The 22,307-nt window shown below is 34.4% G+C and overlaps 2 protein-coding genes across 2 annotated transcripts; one reads left to right on the top strand and one right to left on the bottom strand.

Moving 5' to 3' along the window:
• The first annotated feature begins 5,709 nt into the window (after nucleotides 1–5,709).
• Nucleotides 5,710–7,823, top strand: LOC145159165 (tyrosine-protein phosphatase RLPH2-like). Its single transcript, XM_079078080.1, has 4 exons — nucleotides 5,710–6,445; nucleotides 6,532–6,599; nucleotides 6,677–6,856; nucleotides 7,527–7,823. Exons 1-4 carry the CDS (start codon nucleotides 5,917–5,919, stop codon nucleotides 7,689–7,691), a joined length of 942 nt encoding a protein of 313 aa, XP_078934206.1. The 5' UTR covers nucleotides 5,710–5,916; the 3' UTR covers nucleotides 7,692–7,823.
• Nucleotides 7,824–9,174: 1,351 nt separating this feature from the next.
• On the bottom strand, nucleotides 9,175–17,834 carry LOC145159164 (dnaJ protein ERDJ2-like). Its single transcript, XM_079078078.1, has 10 exons — nucleotides 17,703–17,834; nucleotides 16,424–16,690; nucleotides 16,112–16,328; nucleotides 15,594–15,700; nucleotides 15,219–15,436; nucleotides 12,660–12,837; nucleotides 12,462–12,581; nucleotides 11,693–11,779; nucleotides 11,493–11,603; nucleotides 9,175–10,152 (listed from the first exon to the last, which is right to left on the bottom strand). Exons 2-10 carry the CDS (start codon nucleotides 16,607–16,609, stop codon nucleotides 9,316–9,318), a joined length of 2,061 nt encoding a protein of 686 aa, XP_078934204.1. The 5' UTR covers nucleotides 16,610–16,690; nucleotides 17,703–17,834; the 3' UTR covers nucleotides 9,175–9,315.
• Nucleotides 17,835–22,307: the final 4,473 nt, after the last annotated feature.

The following is a 22,307-nucleotide window of genomic DNA, read 5'->3' as shown; positions in this document are numbered from 1 at the left end:
TAATTTCTAAGAATGAAGCGAAGGCGAGTGAAGATGTTCTGAATTTCGATAAGAAAGGCGTCTTACTTGGAGAATTGAAGGAAATTGTGTCAAAGTATACTACAACTTCTGCTTTAACTCCTGAGTTTTTAACTCAGAAATTCAATTCCTTTGAAGCAGCAATAACGAAAGCAATGGATCCTCTATCAAAATTTGAAAATATCTTACCAACTGGTGCCCCACCTGTTGTCACAGGGGTGCAAGGGGGAGAAACGAAGTTAGTTGGTAAGGAAGTGAAAGTAAGTAAAGGAGGAGAGGAGAAAGTAAAAACAGTTGGCAAGGTGATTTCAACTCAAATCGCAATTCCCATTGTTCCGAAAGTTACCACAGTGATGGAAACGAAAACAACGACAAGACCTATTCAGAAGGGGAATGTTATTGGTTCGGAAGGTGTTGGAGTGAGTTCAAGTTCTTTGAAACCAAAAACAACTGAAGCTGATAGAGGAAAGGGAAAGGTAATTGTTGTTGAAAAGTCGAAAGATGAGAAGAAGGCAGAAATTGAAGCTGAAATGGAAAAGCAAAGACAGATACAAAGTATTCTGAGGCTTCGCGAAAATGATCCACCAACAATGGATAAAGGCGATCCAAAGAAACTTCACAGCTATGAAAATATCAAAGCCATAGTTTCATACAACCATATGTATGCATTCGAAAAGAAGCCAAGAAGAAGCTATTCTATCTAAAATACTGATATGAATCAGTTTGATTTTCCGATAAATGAAATGATGTTCATCACAGCACAATACAAAGTTATTGAGAAGTTTCAGAATGAAGATGATTTTCTCCATATGAAATTAAGGTTTCATGTTGTGGTTGGAAAAGATCAGGAGGAGGTATGGTCCCTTATCAAGATAGTTTGAGTGATAAGCGTGACGAAACATGTTATGTTCGAAAACATGATCCAAATTTTTCGGTATCATGTGGTAAGGGCGAACAACGTGACGTGTGATTTTTCTGTAGCTGATTTTCCATTAATGAACTTGAATGATCTTATTCAAGTTGCATTAATTCTTAAGGATATGGATGCTTCGAAAATTCAAGGAACAAGCAAGGAAATTTTGAGACTTGGGCTTGGTCACATCATAATTTTCATACACAATTACTATGATTGTCTAGCCCTGACTGATATAGAGCTATCTACTGCATTGGGAAAAGACGTAAAAGTGAATATGGAAGTTGTGAAGTCTCAAGCTGAACTTAAGAAGTTTGCTGATGGAGAAATTTGTTTAAAGCCAAGGGGTTTAGTCTTTTCGGGAAAAGACATGAAGGGAAAAGCAAAGAGATTTTTATTTCAAGCTTCAGAAGTTGAAAGATATACAACAGCTCAGTATACGAACTTTATTGTTTGTATGAACAACTGTAAAAAGAACAACGAAGGAGATAAAGTTGAATTAAAGAAGGTGATGAGCTGGTACACTGAAATTCGAAGGATGATGCATTTTGCTGCTCAAATTCTCACAAACTAAAGTTCGACACTGATTACAAAGGGGGAGAATGTTGAGTCAAATTTGTTGTAATGTGTCAAAGTTTGTTGAGTCAGTTTCGAATGTTATGTAATCTATTTACTAAGGCATTTTAGTTTCGAAGTCTAAATGCCGAGTCCTTAGTATTTTTTGTGTACTTTCAGTTCTCCTATAAATAGGAGATGTACTCTGAGATAGATAGAACTTTTGGCTGTAATTCTGTCTAACACTCTCTCTGTATGTTGAAAGTATAAATGAGCTGAAACAAAATCTTATTTACTCTGGTGTTCCGATTACATTGTTTTACTCTAATTTCTTTCATACACTCGATCAATCACTTCTACAAGATGGTAGAGGAAAACCATTTCCAAAAGAATTAGGAAGACCATTGTTGTCTTGAGTTGACATATATAATAGGAGAAAAGAGAATTCAAGTTAGTTGATTGTAATCATTAATTATTAACCCATAAATTTAAATTAAGGCTAGGATCCATATTTTCGATTCGAACTTTGAAGAGGGATGTCGTAATCAAATTTGAATCTATTTTAGGTAGGTAATGGTTTTACTAATTTCAATCTTATGAAACTCCTAGATTTTTTTAGATACATTGAATCTAATCAATGGCATGTTTAATCTTGATTATCCTCTCACTTTTGTGACTGGGATACCGAGGATCATAAACGAGAGGTGAATAACCATGCAAATTAGATTGGTACTCTCGATGTCATTTATCATCTCGTTTTAATGTGTCGGTTAACCATACACACTCCATTAATCAACGATAATTTTTCAGGATACCCATCACCACCCTTTATTAGTCCCCCATTTGTGTACCGGTTAACCACACACGCTCCACTAACGACTTATAAAGTGTAATGTGCAATTTCATGGATTAGTATACAAATTCACATTTTTCCGAAAGTAACTAAGAGTGGGATTTTTAGAAAATAGTTTAGTTACTTTATATCATTATACTTTTAATGAGGTTATGTCATATCAATCCCGTTCGGCTAATGAACCTCCACCAATCAAGGAAGCGGTGGGTGAGAGTCATTTTATAGGCAGTTTCCTTATACCCCCTTATAGATCAGCTTCGTGAATGAGGAGTACTAGCGGTTCGACTGACTTTTCTTATACGTATAATATATATTAAACTTTTAATTATATATATATATATATATATATATATATATATATATATATATATATATATGTGTGTGTGTGTGTGTGTGTGTGTGTGTGTGTGGCGATCGTACATGACACGTGGCAACGACTACGACACGCGACAGTTTTCCGGAGAGAAACGTAGATGCGGCGAAGCCACCTGATTACTTCGACACTATTTTGGTATAGTATATATATGTGTGTTTTGTGCCATTCGAAGAGTTTTGGCACATGCGATCGGGAGAGAGGCTCGTGAGGTGTTTCCGGAGAATTATTATTGTAGAGTCATACTAGCATACGGGATACGAGGGTTGAGTTACGGGATTAGTTTATGTATCTTTTATCCTATTATTACATACTTATGTTTATGTAATATTTTGTGGTGGGTTGTTAGACCCGTGTATGTGTTATGGGAATCTGTGATATGATGCTACCATGAACCCTATGGTAAGATTAAAAGATAAATCTTACGGTTAAATACATAGTCTGGAGGTAAGGGTTATAAACCCTAATTTACAGGAGTTACCGAATGTGTGAAATTTAGCTAACGCTTACAGGGTTAAGCCAACAGTAGTATTATTATGAGGTTTAATTAGTTTGGTGACAAATGGTCACCGAGTTTAGTAAGTGGTTACCAGTTTTAAGGAACTTATTAAAGTATTGATCAGGTGTTGGTATGTGGCAAGTTGAAAGGCGACGGAGGCTAGGGACCAACGCTTGTAACATCTCGATATTGAGGTGTTCTCATTTTAAACCCTATGTATGAGAATTTATTTTATTTTAGACCTTGGAAGTGAACTGATTACAAAATTCGGTCGAAATGGCTTTTTCGTAATTTTGGGAGTTGGGTACGTACGCTGGGCGTTCCCCTAGGAACGTTGGGCGTAGGTGGCCAGAGTGCAAACCCTAATTTTTAGGGTTTGTACCCTATTTAAGCAACATTATATCCCAAGGTTCTCTCATTTCCCAGCCTTCATTGCCCTTTTTATCCTCATTTCGAAACCCTAGCTCAGCTAGAGAGATTTGACCACTTTTTGTGTGTTTAGTGAACCTTGAAGAAGAAGAAACTTGGAGAATGAGCCTTGATCAAGGGGAAGATTGTAGATCCATCTTCCAGATCTAATTTGAAAAAGAGTAATTGAAATACAAATCCATCACCTTCAACCTTCGACCCTCCCAAATCCATCTATTAGATCAGTTGCGAAAAAATTAAGCAAAAAAAACATTGGGATAAGAAAAGAGATGAAGCTAATTACTAGGGAGGTGAAGAAATCATCTCTAGCTTCCATTTCTTCCAACGGGTTAATGAGGGAAGGAGAAACACCCAAGCACACATGATGAAATCCCTCGGAAGCCCTCAATCCATTTATGGCTTCAAGTGATTCCGGCGAAACCAATGGATTAAGAGAAACAACAAAGACAAAAATGATGGTGGTGGTGTCGTTTGCTTTCATTCACCGAAGGGACGGAGGGAGTCTGGCACGTCAGTGAGAATAGGAGCGGCGGTGGAAGCGAGAAGGGTGGAATCGTGAGTCGGTGGGGATGAAGCTTTCATTATGTTTGTAACACCACCACAAATCGAGATTTGGGTGTAGCACCATTGGCGATTTAGTTGTAGCACCACTAGAACCTCAAAATTGGGTGTGTTCGTTGCTGGAAATCAGAGAAGATGAGACAAGTGACCGAAGAAGTAGGAGGTGAGTGGTGGGGATGAAGGTTTGTTTTGGGTCTGCTCTTGATTTTTTGGGGACAAGCAAACACATGGAGAGAGAGAGAGAGAGAGAGAGACGATGGGCCCTCTTATTTGTTAATTATTAAAACAAATAAATATATATTAGATTTTAAAAAAATGAACGAAAAATGGAAAATAAATACCCAAGGGTATTATACTCATTTCAATATTCGGAGGGACCATATACACAACGAAACTAGATGAAAAAGACCATCAATCCAAAAAAATCGATGTTTTAACTAAAACCCAGAAAAAATACATACCACATGACCATTTTTGTAATTTTGTTAACTTTTTAATATATGGTCTATGGGTGAATATACCTTTACAACTTCAAGTATTAAATTAACATACCCCAAAATAAACTTCAAGTATTAAGTTAACATACCCCAAAATACAAGATTCCTTGAATAGTAGGCTTTATATCTACTTCAAACCTTAATTGGCTAAATACAACACTTTTAACATGAATAAATGCTTTCATGCTTTGTTTAGGCTTTTAATGTGCTAAACAAAACGTTTTTGCCAGTCTTTCCATGCAACTACTACTATGTCTTTCCAATGTGTCCTAGGCACAGCTTTCAAATGTGATTTATGATTTATCTCCCATTTTTATATCGACATCGTTTTTTATCAAATATTAAAAAATTTAAGCGAAGTTAAATTTTGTAATAAAAATGTTTAATTACCCAAAAAAAAATAGATATGGACATGGATCATGCTCATCACCAAAAAAAACTCGATCAAAGTGGGTCAAAAAAATTTAGTCCGGTGTATTCCGGTCTTAACATATGAATACCTCGACATCGTTTTTTATCAAATATTAAAAATTTTAGGCGAATGTTAAATTTTGTAATAAAAATGTTTAATTACCCAAAAAAAAAAATAGATATGGACATGGATCATGCATTGCTCATCACCAAAAAAAAACTCGATCAAAGTGGGTCAAAAAAGTTTAGTCAGGTGTAATCCGGTCTTAACATATGAATACCTTGATGAAGAACCAAAGCTGTTTTGTTAGTGGCTAAAATGCTAGAAATTATGAAAACTGCCAATTCGATTTTTAGAGAAATAGCATTGTTAATGACAAAAAAAAAAAAAAAAAAAAAAAAAAAAAAAAAAAAAAAAAGACAGACAGACAGACAGAAGAAATCAAAGATCATTTATATATAAATATAAAAGCTAATTTCATAAATTAGTAACTAACCATCTATTTTTTATTTTTTTTTAAATATTATTGTTGTTAAATAAATGCTTTGAGGTATGGAGGTAAGGTGAAAATAAAAGCCATTGGACCGGTACATGGTGCATTTCTAACCCGGTTCGCACTTCGGACCACATCTCCTTGAAATTGCAGAAGTTCAAGAACTCGCTCAAACCAGAGTTAGATTTTTTTTGGAAAATTTTAACGAAAAAATCTTGAAAAAACGACAAACATTTTTCTTAATTCGTTTCATTCCTGATTCCACCATTCATTTTCCACCCAGAAATACACACACACACACACAGTCGAAATCATGTCAATCGCACCACAAACAACCACCAAACCAAAGGTCGTGATTTGCATCGGCGACATCCATGGATACATAACCAAGCTCCAAAATCTCTGGTCCAATCTCCAAACCCTAATCCCACCTTCCGATTTCCACTACGCCCACATCATCTTCCTCGGCGATTACTGTGACCGAGGTCCCCATACTCGCGAAGTTCTAGATTTCCTAATCGCACTTCCTTCCAAATACCCAAATCAATCCCACGTCTTCCTCGCCGGAAACCATGATTTCGCATTCGCAGCGTTTCTAGGAGCCATCCCGCCGCCGCCAGACGGATCGGCGTTTTCTGATACGTGGGAGGAGTTTAAGCCGAGCGAAGAAAGAGAAGGGTGGTATAAAGATGATGGATATGAGAAGATGCATTTGCAAGGAAGGAGATGGGCTGGGAAGATTACTGTTAAGTTTAATACTGCTAAAGGAACAGAGTATAAGGGTTCGATTTATGATGCTGGAACCACATTCGAATCTTATGGTGTTCCTCATGGATCTTCTGGTATGTATTTCACTTTTCGTTTCTTTTTAGGTTTAAATGTTGTGATTAAATTAATTCCATGATTAAGTTGTGAATGGATTGTACAGATTTGATGAAAGCAGTTCCTGATAACCACAAAAAGTTTCTTTCTAATTTGGTTTGGATCTATGAAGAGGTTAGAATTTTACCTTATTTTTTTACTCAAAATAACCTCTATATTCTTGCGTTTTATCTTATAATAATTTTATTTAGGAGAATGTGTCCATAGAGACCGAAAATGGACTTCAATCTTGTAAATTAATCGCTGTTCATGGTGGTTTGGAAAAAGGGAAAGATGTGAAAGAACAAATTAAATATTTAAAGGCAAAAGACACAAGAATTCCAAAGGTGGAGCCACTTAGTGGAAGAAAGAGTGTGTGGGACATCCCCGAGGTAAATCTAAAATCTTAAAATGTTAAATGCAAGAAATAGAAATGTATTTTTATTTATTTGTGTATCTTAGCATCCTATTTCGTTTTGTTATTATAAAACATTATACTTTAAGTTTTCTTGTTAAGGCGTTTTATTATTATAAAGCATTATACTTTTGAGGTTATTGTAAAGTTTTGGTCATTGGTTGAAGTAAAATGGCTGTATTTTTTTTTAACCAAAATTGCAAAAATCGTTTATACTCAGCGACCAAAAATAGTCATTTTACTTGGAACAGAAAGCAAAAACATTATAAAAACTTTAAATAAGGACCAAAATTGCAAAATGACTTTTTGGACTAAAATTGGAAAAATCAACTATACTCAGGGACCAAAAATGTGATTTGTTGTTCTTTCAATTTTTTTCCTTATTAGGACATTATATTTTAAAAAAGTTATGTAATTATAGCAATGAAATTTGTTTTGTATTTGGATGGCATTGCTATAATTGTGTAAATTTTTCAAATAAAATGTTGTAACAGGAAGAAATGAAAGTATGATACGATTCCATTCTCCCCCACATGTACATGTATTACCCGTAATAGCAACGTACTTTTATTTCTTCACTTATTATGGCAATGTAGATTGTTTTTTATACATAATGATATTTCTAATTAATATTTGATATAAATTAGGAATTGAGCAAAAGCGCGACAATTGTGGTAAGTGGTCACCATGGGAAGCTTCATGTGGATGGTCTTAGACTGATTATTGATGAAGGCGGTGGAATGGAACAAAATCCGGTGGCGGCGATTGTGCTTCCTTCAAAAACTATTGTCCGGGACACCGATAAATTATAAGAAATATTAGAATCATAAGTAAAAAAATGGTGATATTTTTTTTGTAGAGTCGAATGTTGTGATTCTTATTAATAATTATAAGAAATATTAGCTTCATAAGTAAAAAAAAAATGGTGATATTTTTTTTTTGTAGAGTCAGATGTTGTGATTCTTATTAATAATTACAATAAATATTAGCTTCATAAGTAAAAAAAAATGGTGATATATATATAGAGTTAAATGTTTTGTTTCTTATTAATAATTTTGATATGGCATGAACAAAGATCATGAGTGTGGTGTATAATCTCACTAGTGGCATGGTTTTGGAAGAATAAGATTCAAAAAGGGTTCATATCCCCTTTTCTAGTGGTAAGATTCAAATACATTTTATTTGGAACAAGACCAAAATTGTTACAAAAACCTAAAACCTTATAACGCACCAAAATTGATAGATAAATTTTTTACGGCCAAAATAAGATATACTCAGGACCAAAAATGTAGTTTACTCTTTTAATTTTAACGTAAATTATAAAAAGAATGTTACAAAAACTTTAAATAAAAACTAAAATTTGCCGTGTAAAACTTTTTAGGATCAAAATTGCAAAAATAAGATATATTCAAAGACAAAAAATATAATTTACTCTTTTAATTTTCATTCTCATAATCATGGTTCTAAATGCATGGCTTAGACCTATGACGTTATGGCCTAGGGTTTTTTTTTTCCTAAACGGACTTAAAACAATTAAGTATTTGTTAACTATTTATATTAAATGATAATATAACATTTCTAAAAACTTAATATATTTGATATAATTCTATAATTATATGATATTTTTAATGTATATAAAATTATCACGCTTTAAAAAAGTCATGGTTCACAATGTCCTAGGCTTGATCTTGTCGTCAAGCTTATGACTCACCCCATTTAGAACCTTGTTCATACCTATTTATGTAACTTTCTTTAATTACGAAATTGACCTTAAACTTTATAAAATTAAATTTCATACACCAATTTTATAATAAAGATCAAGTATGGCAAAATACACGAATTCCAAAGGATAAATCAAACCTAAGATTTTTTTATACATGTAAATGGTTATGGCATCAGATATGAGCTTTTTTCTGAAACATTTCACTGGTTTATGATGGTTATAAGCGATATACTTGTCCAATTACCTAATCACATTTAACTGACCTCAAACGATTTATATTTTTATACCACTTATAACTTTATTATTAATATATATGATTTTAAAATTATATGTAATATTAAAAACAAAAATTTGAATTATTCAAAATTCATATAGTTTATTTTTGGATGATATTGTAATAGGTAATGAAAATTCCGATTTAAACCCAATGGTTACATATTAGTCGGGTAGCTTGTTATCTTTTAACATCAGTCTAAATCAAAGTCCAAAACATGTCAAATAAAGTACAAGGTCATTAATATATAAATACCGAAAGTTATTTCCTTATATAATATATGACTGAGCAAACACCAAAACTCTAAAAATGTATGGATTCTACTTTAAAGACATTAATTATTATGAAATGTTCTAAACAAATTTTGAAAATTCAGTCCAAAGTCATAACTTACAAACCAAAGTATATATTAAAAAGAAAAAAAAAAGAAAACTATCTTCTAATTCTCTTTCTTATCCTCATCATTATCATTATCATTATCATTATCATTATCATTATCATTCACATCATCATCATCATCATCATCCACAACCTCATGTTCCACATCGGCTTCATCTTCACTATACTCACTCTCATCATCATCATACAACTCATCCTCCTCCACTTCCTCCTCCTCACCACCATCCTCTACACCCTCCTCCACCACCACCCCACCTCTCATCCCCGCCCTACTCCTCTTCAACACCTTCAACTTCAAACTCATTTTCGTATCACACCCCAACCACGAATCACTCAAACAAAACAAAGTCAAATTATACGTCCCTTCCTCCGGCGCCAAGAACCGCCCAATCACCAACCTCGACCCATTCCTCACCTTCTCCACCGCCTCCTTCACCGCCAAATTCAACTCCTTCGGGGTGGCTCCCGCCCACTCTTTCGACTCCCGGATTACTTTCGGGGCGGCGATTAGGGCGGCGGATTCGTCCATGAAGCTCACTTTTTGGGAGATCCATACGCTGTTGGATGTGGGGTCCGCTAAAAGGAGCCAAAAGTTTTCTTCTTTGTGGAAAGGGTAGTTTGGGCAATGTGGGAGGGAACGGATTTTGTGGTTGGAGCGGTTGAGTGTGACCCAACCACGCATAGTTACGATATCGCCCTCCTGGATTGCTTCTTCGCCTTCGGTTTCACATTTGATGTCGAAGGTTATTGATGGTAATGTCTCGAGCACGGTTTCGATGTCTTGGGATTGGAGTGGGGTGAAGCCCGCGGTTTTTGTTAGGAGGTCGAAGCGGTCTTGTTGGGTTAGGTCGCGGAAGTCCTCGAAAGTACGGATTTTCTGTTGAGGGGTAAAATGGTCATTTACTGTTTAATCTTAGATGGTGATGATGTAATCATTTATGACATGGTCATGTAAAGGGTAAAATGGCCATTTAATGTTTTAATCTAAGATGGTAATGATGTAATGATTTATAACATGGTCATGTAAAGGGTAAAATGGTCATTTAATGTTTAATCTAAGATAGTAATGATGCAATCATGTATGACATGGTCACGTAAAGGGTAAAATGGCCATTTCCTGTTTAATCTAAGATAGTAATGATGTAATCATATATGACATGTCCATGTAAAGGGTAAAATGGTCATTTAATGTTTAATCGAAGATAGTAATGACGTAATCATATATGACATGTTCATGTAAAGGGTAAAATGGTCATTGAATGTTTTATAGAAGGATCATGTTCAATCTAAGATAGTAGTAATGATGCAATCATATGATATGTTGAATGCAAAGGGTAAAATGGTCATTTACGGTTTGATGGAAATATTGTGTTTAAGCAAAAGATGGTAATGATGTTGTAATTAAACAATATGTTTGTGTGAAGGGTAAAATGGTCATTTACTGTTTAATCTAAGATGGTAGTAATGATGTAATCATATATGACATGTTCATGTAAAGGGTAAAATTGTCATTTAATGTTCCATAGAAATATATTATGCTCAATCTAAGATAGTGATGAGTTTGTAGCTCAAAAGTACAGATTTTCTGTGAAGGGTAAAATGGTCATTTACTGTTTGGTGGAAACGTTGTATATCAAGCAACATTAGTAATGATATGTTTGTGTAAATGGTGAGATGATCATTTACTGTCTAATCTAAAGATGGTAATGATGTAATCATATGATTTGTTCATGTAAAGGGTAAAATGGACATTTACTGTTTTATAGAAAAATATCATGTTCAATCTAAAAGATAGTGATATGATGTTGTAATCAAATGATATGTTCATGTAAAGGGCAAAATGGTACTGCGAAGAAAGTAATGATGTAGTAAGTAATTAAATGATATGTTTATGTAAAGGGTGAAATGGTCATTTACTGTTTAACCTAAGATGATATGTTCATGTAAAGGGTAAAATGGTCATTTTGCCAGAATAGAAAAGTGTCTGGATAAATAATGCTATACTTTGAAAATCGAAGGAAAAGAGAAAGCGTTATGATTTTTAGGGTTTAGTTTTGTAAAAAACTGGAACAACTTAATTCTTTAGGAAAGTGCTTTAATGAACAAAGACTTTTTCTCTTTTTTGACAAAATGAATTGTTTTAAATGAAAGTAGATGACAATTTTACCCTTGTGTCTAAATGACTAAAAGGATTTGATATAAATAACAATGATATACCTTCCTGGCAAGCTTTTTAAGAACAGCCTCACTGAAATGCGGGAGTTGCAAAAAAGGAGCAATTCCTTCAACAGACCCTCCAACTGGCTTTCTTGCACTTAATGGAACTCCCTACATGTCAAATTTTTATAATAATAATATTATTATTAATCATTAATTATAATGATAATATAAAAAATAAATAATAAAAAAAAAAGCACCTGTATTATACACTGTGAGAGCTCAACCACCCCAATTGCAGGTCTCAGCCACCCGTGTCCATGTGGGGGCCGCTGTAGAACCGCCATCTACAACAACCAAAATATAACTTTTTTTTTTTTAATTTTGTGAATAATTGTTTCTTGTATATGATCATTCTAGGGTTTAGGAAGGGTATTTCAGTCATTTACACAAATGAGGGACATATGGATTTGAGTTTCATGACTTTATGGAAGGGAAGTGGGATTTTAATTTTAGAGGAAATTACACGAATGGTCCCTATGGTTTAGGGTAATTTGGACGTTTGGTCCCTAACTTATTTTTTTAACTCGAAAGGTCCCTACAGTTTGTTTTTGTTGCGCGCTTTGTCCTTGTCTTACCTAAAAAGACTATTTTGCCCTTGATTTTTAATTTATTTTAATAAACACACCCCCAACCCCACTTCCACCTCACATTACCTACCCCACCTTATTTAAATAAATTAAAAAATCAAGGGCAAAATAGTCTTTTTAGGTAAAACAGGGACAAAGCGCGTAACAAAAACAAACTGTAGGGACCTTCTGAGTTAAAAAAATAAGTTAGGGACCATTCGTGTAATTTACTCTTAATTTTATGTATTGCGATTGAATTCAATTCCCATCATTTGAATTGTCATGCATGCATTTGGATTTGATTGGGAGAAAATGAAATTGATCTCAATAATAAAATAAAAAATAAAAATAAGTTTAAATATTTTTTGTTTATTGTAATAAATAGACATAATATTAATACCTTCATTAACTCTTCAAGAAGGCGAGGAGCAACTTCAAGTATACGTCTAAAATCACGTTGTAAAGATGGAGTCAGACATCCTGACTCACGAGTTAATTGAGCTTGAACTAATAACTCAGTCTGCAATTTTATAAAAATATATATTAATAGAAAAAAAAAAAAGATTATTAAAAAATTTAAAGGAATATTAAAAAAAACCTTGACTAGAGCAGGATGCTGCTTCCAAAATTTAGCTTGTTCTTGTTTAATATTTTTAAGGTCAAGATTTAATTCACTTCTGACAAGAACAAAAAGTCTCTGAAGAGGCTCTCCATCACTTCTACGCACTGGAATCTCCATGTATTCAGCAGCTTTTATGAACACATCCATCACCTTACTGTAATTAATTTTTCAAAAAAAATAATTAATTAATTAATTATTTTGCTCATATTTTTATACTTAAACTTGAAACTTTCTAAAACATTGGTTATAACACTACTTATGATCAACCAATGTAACCAAAATACCATATTTTAGGGTAAATTACACGAATGGTCCCTATAGTTTAGGGTAATTTGCACGCTTGGTCCCTGACTTATTTTTTTAACTCGGAAGGTCCTTACTGTTTGTTTTTGTTACGCGCTTGGTCTCTGTCTTACCTAAAAAAACTAGTTTGCCCTTGATTTATTAATTTATTTAAATAAACAAACCCCCAACCCCACCCCTTCACCTTACCTTACCTACCCCACCATTTTTCCTATTTAAATAATAGTCTTTTTAGGTAAGACAGGGACCAAGCGCGTAACAAAAACAAACAGTAGGGACTTTCCGAGTTAAAAAATAAGTTAGGGACCAAGCACGCAAATAACCCCCAAACCATAGGGACCATTCGTGTAATTTACTCCATATTTTAATATTTTATACACTTTAATATATCCTGAGATGTAAGTAACTGACTATGAAAGTTGTTACAAATTGGTTTATAGTGGGTTTACTTTACATGTTACCCAACTTTTGTTTTTACAGTTTAGACCCAAGTTTTAAATTTTGTTACGAATTTGGTCTCAACTTTTTTTTTTACGAATTTGGTCTCAACTTTTTTTTTTACGAATTTGCAACTTTGGTTTTAGATGTTTTTTATTTAAATTAGTTTGTTTTTAGTAATTAGTTTTTTTTATGAATTCGTCTTCTGATTTTTTTAGTAGTGAATTTTTTAAAGGGTTTTTCGATTTTTATAGATTATTTTAATAAAAATTGTATTTTAAATTTTTTGCATATTCGTTTTTATGCATTTAAAGATTGTAAAAAAAATGTTTTTTACATGTTTGTTTTTACAATCTTTAAATGCATAAAAACGAATATGCAAAAAATTTAAAAAAATGGTAAAAAGCATAAAAACACGCACTAATTTGTTTTTACATGTTTTTTTTTTAATTTTTTTACAACCCTTACGTTTTTTCTTTTACATGTTTGTTTTTACAATTTTTTTTAATTTTTTTACAACCCTTAAAAAAAATGGTAAAAAGCACGTAAGGGTTGTAAAAAAATTAAAAAAAAAAATACGCACTAATTTGTTTTTACAAAAACGAATTTGTAAAAGAAAAAACATTCATAACAGAAACTTGTAAATAAACATGTAAAGGTTGTAAAAAACCTTCAAAAACATGCATAAAAACAGATATGCAAAAAAAATTAGAAAGAAAAAACTAAATTATAAAAGAAACTAAGTTTCAAAAAACATATAGAAACAAATTTGCAAAAAAAAAAAAGTCGGGACCAAATTTGTAACAAAAAGTAATACTTGGGCCAAAATTGTAAAAAGGAAAAGTTGGGTAATAAAGTGTATAAAATAGTATTTTGTATGAACTAAAATTAGTTTGTTGGCCATAAGTAATGGTAACCCTAAACATAAAAACAGAAAAAGTGCTTTTAACATTTTACAGATTTAGCCAGTGAACAGTTATTTATTTATATTTATTATAATAATAATAGTCCAGTGGCTATATGCCTATATCCATTAAAAATAATAATTTTGTAGCTATAATCAATATAATAGCAAAACCACATTGTGTTTTTCTTCATTTTGCCATGAAAAATTGGTATTTCTTTAATACTCAGAAAAGTATAATGGTTTAATCACTACAGAAAAGGGAAATTGTCAGAAAAGTCCCAATATTTTCAGAAAAGTTTCACTCTAGTCCCAAAATTGTTTTTTTGAACATAAAAGTCCCAATCATTTCATTTTGGCTCGAATTAACAAAAAAGTCCTTTTTTCTTTTAACAGGAAATAAAATATTATCGTGTAAAATCAAATAATCATGACTTTTCTGTTCAAAAAAAATTGGGGGACTAAAGTGAAACTTTTCCGAAAATATAGGGACTTTTCTGACAATTTCCCCTACAGAAAATAGTTAAGTGGCTAAATGGATCCCCTGGTTTAAAGTGGAACTGTTTTTTTTTTTTTTTTTTTTTGTATTTATACATAACAAATAAAGAAAAGTAAAGCATACTTTTACTGCTTTATCGATTTAGCCTGTGAATAACTAATTTTCATGATTATTAATTTATTATAGTAATAGTTTAGTGGATAAACCAATAAAAATAAAAGTTGGGTAGCTAAATCGATTATATGGGGATTGAGCAAATTGCTTTTTTTCAATGGTAAAAAAAGTATATAATGGTTTAATAACTGTAGAAAATAGTAAAGTTGCTAAATTGATAAAATGGTGAAAGTAAAAGTGTTAAATTATAGTTAAAAAGTCGAAAAATAATATATACCTTGGAGCCAAAGAGGGTTTCATTAGATAGAAATATGCAGATAGAGTATGCTTCAAGACATAGTTTCCAGTATATTTAGATGATCTTGATAAGTACATAACAGCCATCACCAAGGGCATAATAATGCAAATTCCAACAATTCCAAGTAAATTCACTGCCCCTGATGTCCCATCAATATTCAATAGAAACTGAGGGAGAGCAATTCCCATTTGTAGCCCCTGTTTTTTCACAAATTTACTCAAATCAATTCAAGAAATTAATGGACTTTGATTTGTGTAATCAATGTTTTCGATGAAATGTAAAATTGAATAACTTTTAGCTTTTCAGTTATAAGTTACAAGGGTAATTTGGTCTTTTAAGAAGATTATGGTGTACCTGTCTGCCATCAGGATGACCATATTTTTCAAAATTCTCACGTGATATTGGATCTGTTAGAGCTTGATAAGCCTTGGATATATATTCCACAAAATAATTATGTGCCTCTGAAAAAAGAAAATAAAAAGTTATCACTAATAGACTTAGGCTATGTTTAAGCTGATAGCTGATAGCTGAAAAGCTAGCTGATAAAAAATAACGTTTGGTAAAAGTAAAACTAGTTGATAAGCTAGTTGAAAGATATAAAAAGACATAAATAGGCATTTAAAACAACATGTTTTTTTATAATTAATTAAGGGTATAGTTGGAAAATTTTAAAAAAAAGGTCTTGAAAAGCTAGCCTAAGTAGTAGCTTTTTATAAAGCTAGCTTATAAGCTACTTTTTGGATTGCCAAACATGACAACTTAAAAAACCTCGAAAAATAAGCTAGTTGTGGCACCTCAAACACAACCTTAAAGGGTTAGAAATTTAGAATTTAAATTAAACAGTTGGTTAAAAACTTAAAATAATTATCCACCTGGATCTGGATTTTTATCAGGGTGATATTGGATGGAAAGTCTCCTATATGCTTTCTTGATTTCTGAATCTGTAGCTCCATGTTCTAATCCAAGAATACTAAATGGTTCAAAGATTTCCACCTCATGACTGCTGCTTTTTATGTGATATGCCAACAACACCATGATCACCCATAGCATAAGAAGAGTCAAGTTGCTATAGGTTGAAAAGTTTGATATCTGTTTATTACATAAAACCAAAAAAAGAATTCAGAAATGTGTAGATTATGTTATATATAAAACTGAAATAAAAGATTATGAATCATTATACTCACACGTCTAAATATAGACTTGTGGTATTTTCCAGATTGTAAGCAGACTGAACATTGACACTTGGCGATTTTGGCCTTCTTTGTAGCTAAATAGTATAACTGGAATATTGTGTAAGGTACTAAAGGAAGAGCCAATATGGAGAAGATAAAGATTGGAAAAAGAGTATTGTTATCTTCTGATGCAGCCATTTTGATTGTTGAATTTGAAACGTTATTCTTCTTGGATATGATTCGCCTTTGCCAGGTGGCGACCCTGGAGTGGAGGTTATACTGAGGATCAACAAAAGGAAAGTATGTAACATTAGGTAAGAAAAAGAGAAGCTTGATTTGTTATCATATGAATGACTCCATAATGACTGACTTAAGTCATTGGTTAAAATACATGATCAGCAATGATTATAAAAAATATAATCAAAATAAGAAGATAGGGATACTTATGAATTATGATATAAACACATGCATACAATCAATTTTATTCTACTTCGAACGGCTAATGCTTAAATCTTTTTCCAATTATAAACAAGTAAATAGACAAATAAGGTTTATAGAGACAAATGTAAATGTAATCATCTCAAAATTCTCTTTTAAAACCCTCTATCAATGGGTTATTTTTAGTTATAGAATCAAAACAAGCAGCTTTTTCCCCTTAGTCAAGCCTTTATTAGCAACTACCAAAAACTCAATTTCAATGAATAGGGGTCGCCTCTATGTATAGAATAGCTCAATAGCATTTAGTTTTATACAAAAAACCTTAACTAAATGTCTCCCAAAAGTAAACAAATACAGCCTCTATATGTTTAAGAGATGATCAACATTCAACAATTGTCAACATGATAACATCAATAAGCCTCGAGATACCTAGAGGCCTAGACTCGTGAGATCAACCTAGTTAGCTAATCATCAGTTTTAACCATGTAGATGCAGAAAGATTTGATGTAGTGATTGTTTATTTTTCTTAAAACAGCAACACTTGTCGAATTTGTAACCTAAAAGAAGTTTTTCATCGAACCTTTATAAGTGAATTTGACAACCATGTACAAAAAAAAAACTTTACCTAATTACTTATGTAGAAACAATGGAGCACAATTTAACTACAAAAAGAACTAAACAATCGATTCATACATATAAATATGTATGTATACAAACGCAATTACAAACATACACCGAAATGGAAGATGAAAGGACTAGGATAATTCTGATAAAGTCGAGTAACACGAATCGGCAACCATAAGAAGCATAAACATTTGATGAGGATTTTGAAACTGTTAAGTGATTGGTTTACCTTGTGGGGGTTTCAGTTTATAAGATTTGTTGATCGGAAGTCGACCGGAGAAAGTCGGAACCTGACCTGGTTTAGGACTTTGCTATACGCAAATGGAGCCCTAGTTATTTAGATCTTACGTAACTAAACGTACTTTCGTATTTATGACTCATCGGGTACGCCAAGGTTTTCCTTTTTCTTAAACTTTTTTTTTTTTACTTTTTTTTTTTTCTTTTGTTAAAAATGATAAATATCTTCCAGGACAAATTGTCCATTAGGCTTAAGATGATTTGTTATACGGGTTTGCGGGTCAAATTCGGGTTCGTGAGTCAAATTCAAGTTCACGGTTTGGTGGGTCGGCAGGTTGACCAAAATATTATTTGAGTAATAGTGAGAATCAATTTTATTTAGGGCACGCAACATGTATATGCCGATAGAAACAGTCGCATAACTTAAATCTAATATATTATACCGTGAATTTTTCCAAATGAAGGTCATGGGTTCAAATCTTCTCATGCTCATTTGAGTGTGGTGCCCAGGAGGGCATTATGCATAATCGCTTGCAAATGCAAGACAAGATGTGTGTTTTCACCAAATTGTGAAATACCTCCACCGTCCCTACTTTAAAATAGTAATACCTTTTAATATATATATATATATATATATATATATATATATATATATATATATATATATAGGTTGATCTGTGAACTCAAATACTAACTTGAACACGATCCGTTAATTTGACAGTTAGCGGGTCAGAATCAAAACTCGTTTATTTTTGTGTTCAGATTCTGTCACCCCTAATAACTATTTTTTAACTCGTGCAATCTTTATGGTATGTTTTGTTGCGTCTTTGGTCCATGTTACACTCGAAATAATTATTTTGCCCTTAGCAGTTTATTTTTAATTTATTTAGGGTAAATTACACGAATGGTCCTTTTGGTTTGGGGTGGTCTGTGTGCTTGGTTCCTAACTCTTTTTTTAAGCAGAAGCATTTATATTCTTTGTTTTTGTTTCAAGTTTTGTCCCTGTAAGGTGTTTTGTGTAACAACCCGTTATTTCGACTTTATGAATAGTATAGATCAACAATAAAGAGAAATTTTTGTACACTATGTGCATTTATATAATCGACCCTCAAAAATGAAATGTTAAACAAACTTGTTTGGGATGAATATAGTGATAGAAATCGTGTCAAGGATTCCAAAAATATAAAGAACGCCCAAATCCGAGTTATAACGAAGAAGTTATGACCTATCGAAAATCCACGACAAAACCGGCAAAACACTGTTTAACGTAAAAAGTGAATTTTCAATAAAATGCTTTTTTAACCTTAACTATCTTAATGAAAGTTATAGTATATGTTAAACCGAGAGTGTCCATAAAAAGAATGACTAAATCTGACTTCGTATGAAAAAATTATGATTTTTCTAAGTTTCGACACGACAGTGCACAGCCCGAAACTCGAAAGTTAGATTGAGCAAATTTTGGCCAAAACAACTTAAACGAGAATCGGAGATCTTATCAAAAGAAATCCAACAGTAAAAAGACAGACGAAAACAGACGTCGGATGAAGAAGTTATGAATTTTTAACGGACTTTTCCTGTCTCGGCCTGTTAAAAATATAACTTTAAAAATAAAGTCAAAATTAGCCGACGGAGTCTAAACGAACGTTGTAGAGCATAGTCTCACCTACGGGTAGATATAAAGAACGTCAAAAACGGAGCTCGTATGCGAAAGTTACGAAATTTTAAAGTTGAAGAAATGTGAGAACACCCACCGTACAAGAGTACGCCCAGTGTACTCGGAAACAAGGTCAGAGGCCAGCCACGTCCACCCTCCGTCACCTCTCCGTCGCATGCATGTCATTTAATGAACTAGCTTCAACACGTAGGAAGTAGGCTGGACGCGTACGCTACGCCCAGCGTACAGCGAGGCTTCAGCCTCCTATAAATAGAAAGCGAGACCTCCGGTTTTTGTTGCTAATTCCCAACCTCTCTCCTACTTTTACTCACTTTTAAGCCTCTCTAAACTACCTTGAAACCGGAAATAGATCGATTTTGAATGAGTGATTGTCTAGAGTGAGGCTACACCCTGAGTATATGTCGTTAGTGCTTTCTGTTTTTCCATTAGCCATTTCTACAACGTATGTATCTTTTAGTGATTGGGGATTTTGTTTTAATAATTGTTTGAATTTGTGGCTAATAAAACTCATCTCCGCTCCACTATCGAATAATATTCATGCATATGCGTTATTGAGGAAAAACGTACCGGTAACCACCGTGGGATCTTCCCTTGCTTCCCCTTGTCCTAAGGCCAAGATCCTTCCGACACCGCCGGTGCTTGCGTTTTTAGTTTTTGGGCAGTCCCTCTTGTAGTGCCCAGTTTCCCCACAGCCATAACAGGCTCGGCTTGCTCCGGCGTTGGCGGCCGGGTTGGCTTGCTGGGCAGACGCCTTGCAGAAACGGGCGGTATGCCCCTTTTTGTTACAGCTGTTGCAGTGTAGTTCACGACAAGGACCGTTGTGGTGAAAGTTGCACTTGTTGCACTTGGGAAGGGTTCCAGCATATTGTCTCAGTGGTGCTGGAGTGGAAGGAGTAGTGGCAGCATGGATGGTAACAGTTTGTTGCTTCTTGGTGGGGTCCTACGCCGATTGCTTCTTTTTATTGTTCCAGAACTTCCTCTTGTTGTTCCCTCCTTTTGCTTGATCGGAGGTGGTTGTCACATTGACATGGCTGGCCCGATGATCGATGAGTTGTTGTGCCAACTCCTTGGCACTGTCAAAGGTGGTTGGCCTTGAGGCCAACACGCTATTTTGAATCTGGGAAGATAGTCCCCGGAGGTATCGTTCCACCTTCTTGCTTTCCGGAGTGACCATCGCCGAACAGAGGAGTGCTAGATCATTGAATCGGGCAGTGTAAGCTGCAAGGTCAGAGCCCGTCATCTTGAGACTCCACAGTTCTTGCTCTAATTTTTGCACTTCACCCTTGGGCAATACTCCTTCAGCATCATAGTTTTCAAGTCTTCCCAGCTTATCGAATTAGCCAAGGCGAGAGTTAGAGATTTTACGTGGCCGTTCCACCAAGTAAGGGCCCTGCCGGTGAAAGTGCAAGCTGCAAATTTGACTTTGCTTGCTTCGGGGCACGCACAGATCTCGAAGACGGATTCGGTCTTCTCGAACCACTGCATCAAAGTGATGACGCCCCCGCTTCCATTGAAAGAATCGGGTTTGCCATCTGTGAAGTCCTTATAGGAACATTCCCTCGAACGCCCTTGGCTATCTCCTTGAGTGGAGTTATTAGTACCGCTCCCTGTCCTCCTGGCACCGTCAGTGCTGATTTGGGACATAGCAGCTGCCAATGCGGCCGTAACCGCAGCCTGGAACATAACAAGATCATACTCGGGAGGCGGCGGTGATGGATTTGTTTGTGTTCTGCCAGTGCGCCTAGCAGATCTACGAGGTGGCATCTTTCTGTCATAGAATTTTACAGAAGAAACGAGTATAATTCTTTTAGTAATGGTTATAAGTCGGGTGTCGTAGAATTCGGTTATTAGTTTTCAAGTATAGTATATTCCGACTTTCAAATGTTCGCAAACAATTCATAGTAGGAGTCTATATAAGTAAACTTATGAATTTAGTAGTAATGACTTCAAATGAAATCTTGCAATCTTTGTTCCATGCCTGATCCACTCATAAGACCACTCAATGTATACTAGTTGTGTGCAACTAAGGTTCAATAGACCGTCGAACTTAATGAGTCTGTCCTAAGTCCAGAACCAAACAAGGAACAGGACCCAAGGAGGACTCACCATTTCTAAGTCGATCATCTCTTAATTACACATAGTCTCGAGGTATATATCAAATAATCTCAGAGTTACCATAAACAAATTGTTTGTAATGTTATGTTATGAATTTGGAGGTGAACTCCCAATGAAATAAAATGCATGCCAATTTTCATTAATACAATTTAGTACATGTTCTTAGGAAAATTTGACCTTATAGAAGGTCTACATTATATCAATGTAACAGAAACTTTTGGCAGCACATAGACCCTTCGGCTAGTGTAGCCACTTAGACGCAGGGTCAAACCTACTTGCAGGAAAGAGTAGTCCCAACACATACTCGTAAATCTAGTTTATAACAAAATATGAGTAGTGCATGCACTACTCGAGGCGGGTGGTATCAGCTGGTCCACTGTGGCCTTGAGACGAGGTCGAGGCTCCCTGCAGCTTCACAATTTGGCGTTTGGCCGCGATCACTCTCTCCTCGAGCGCCGCGTGCCTTACCTGGTACTCCCTTACCTCCGCCCGAGCGGTGGTAAGGTCCTCGATGAGTTGGTCCATGGGATAGAAGTCTCTTTCTAAGTCCCTGATACGAGCATCTGAGGCTTCTACAATAGCATTAAGATCCCGAACTTGATTCGTCATTTCCCTATTCTGGTCCCCTAGGTTCGTGATTTGCTGGATCACGACTGGGAGGGCTCTGTCAGCCGGTACCCCATGACTGAGGTCATAGTAACCTCGTTGATCGCCAAATGGTGATCGTTGTCGTTGTTGACGGTTCCATCTCTCGATCATTGTTGCCCAACGGGGCTCGGGCCCGTTGTAGCCAAAACGGTTCGCAGG

This window comes from Lactuca virosa, chromosome 2 (assembly GCF_052849685.1).
Source record: "Lactuca virosa cultivar CGN04683 chromosome 2, Lactuca_virosa_CGN04683_v6, whole genome shotgun sequence".
Taxonomy (NCBI): domain Eukaryota; kingdom Viridiplantae; phylum Streptophyta; class Magnoliopsida; order Asterales; family Asteraceae; genus Lactuca; species Lactuca virosa.
Note: the sequence above shows the minus strand (reverse complement) of the source record. Positions and strands in the feature narration are given on the sequence as shown.

Excerpts from the sequence above, each read along its gene's own strand:
- LOC145159164 (XM_079078078.1), bottom strand. The coding sequence starts at position 16,609 with ATGGCTGCATCAGAAGATAACAATACTCTTTTTCCAATCTTTATCTTC. Across the intron at positions 11,780-12,461 it reads TTCTTGAAGAGTTAATGAAG|ATGGCGGTTCTACAGCGGCC; the intron begins GTATTAATATTA and ends TGGTTGTTGTAG. Across the intron at positions 11,604-11,692 it reads TCTCACAGTGTATAATACAG|GGAGTTCCATTAAGTGCAAG; the intron begins GTGCTTTTTTTT and ends TTTGACATGTAG.
- LOC145159165 (XM_079078080.1), top strand. The coding sequence starts at position 5,917 with ATGTCAATCGCACCACAAACAACCACCAAACCAAAGGTCGTGATTTGC. Across the intron at positions 6,446-6,531 it reads TGTTCCTCATGGATCTTCTG|ATTTGATGAAAGCAGTTCCT; the intron begins GTATGTATTTCA and ends TGGATTGTACAG. Across the intron at positions 6,600-6,676 it reads TGGTTTGGATCTATGAAGAG|GAGAATGTGTCCATAGAGAC; the intron begins GTTAGAATTTTA and ends AATTTTATTTAG.